The sequence below is a fragment of the Chlamydomonas reinhardtii genome, chromosome 1 (genome assembly GCF_000002595.2).
Source record: "Chlamydomonas reinhardtii strain CC-503 cw92 mt+ chromosome 1, whole genome shotgun sequence".
Classification (NCBI taxonomy): Eukaryota; Viridiplantae; Chlorophyta; class Chlorophyceae; order Chlamydomonadales; family Chlamydomonadaceae; genus Chlamydomonas; species Chlamydomonas reinhardtii.
In genome coordinates, this window is record NC_057004.1 from 7,741,638 (window position 1) to 7,742,696 (window position 1,059).

Genomic DNA, 1,059 nt, shown 5'->3' on the forward strand with positions numbered 1-1,059 from the left:
GTTGCGGGGGGGTGCAAACTTCGGGGGGGGGGTGCAAACTGCGGGGGGGGGGTGCAAACTTCGGGAAGAGACTTTGAACACCAGGTGTGCACCCGCATGTGCGGCGGGAGAGGTGGAGGTAGGTGGATATGGAGTGGGGACGACGCGAGAGGGCAACAGCAACCTGCGAGCAAGCCAGCAGTTCAGGGCCCCGGCGGGTTCAATTAACACATGCGGGGGCGCGCCCGCCAAGCTCGCGCCGCCAGGTACGCACCATGATGATCCCGAACGCGAACACGTCCACACTGGCGTCGATGCGCGCGCCCTTCTTGAACGCCTCGGGAGCAATGTGCGTCACCCTGTTGTGCGTGTGCGTGCGCGTGCACGCGCGTGTGTGTGTTTTAGAGGTCCATGTGTGTATGTTGCACGCACCGCCCACCGGCAGCAGCAGCACGCAATGGGCGGGTGTGCGGGCACCTGCTGTGCGCACGGCGGAGGGACAGGCGCCCGCCCCCGAGCCACTTCACCAAGCTAGTCCCCACCTGAGCATCCCTCACACACACTCTCACGCACACGCACACGCACACATACACACGCACACATACACACGCACTCGTTTCCCTTCTTAATGTACGCACTCTCTCTCACACACACAAACACACGCACGCACGCACTCACGTGCCTCCCACGTGCATCTGCACCGCGTGCCAGCCCCTCACGCCGCCCGTGCTGCCGCCGCCGCCCGCCAGCTGCCGGCTGCTGCTGCTGAGCGCGGCGCCGCTGCCGACGGCGGCGGACGCGGGCCGGGCGGCGGCGGCGGCGGCGGCGGCGGAGCTCATGAGGGCGCTGGTGGCGCCGCTGGCCAGTGGGTCGTCCGGTTCCTGATGGGCGGGATGAGGGGGTGGCGGGGTGGAGGGCGGGGTTGCGTGGGCAAGGTGGGGAGCACTGGAGCAGTGTGCCAGAGTTGCCTCTCAGCCCCACAGCTGCCGCCCCTGGTACGTAGCTAGCAGCACCTAGCCCCGCTACACCTGCCCCTCCACCCCTGCCGGACATTATTGCCTGTGTGACCCCCATGCCCCG

General features: G+C 67.8%; 1 protein-coding gene across 1 annotated transcript in view; it reads right to left on the minus strand.

Moving 5' to 3' along the window:
* CHLRE_01g055477v5 (uncharacterized protein) overlaps positions 1-1,059 on the minus strand; it is a 3,582-nt gene extending 2,523 nt beyond the window's left edge. The window contains exons 1-3 of the mRNA XM_043059053.1: positions 1,012-1,059; positions 658-860; positions 250-338 (exon numbers count right to left, since the gene is read on the minus strand). Of these exons, the coding sequence (XP_042928967.1) occupies positions 250-338; positions 658-860; positions 1,012-1,032 (313 nt within the window). The 5' untranslated portion in view covers positions 1,033-1,059. The remainder of the gene's footprint in view (positions 1-249; positions 339-657; positions 861-1,011) is intronic.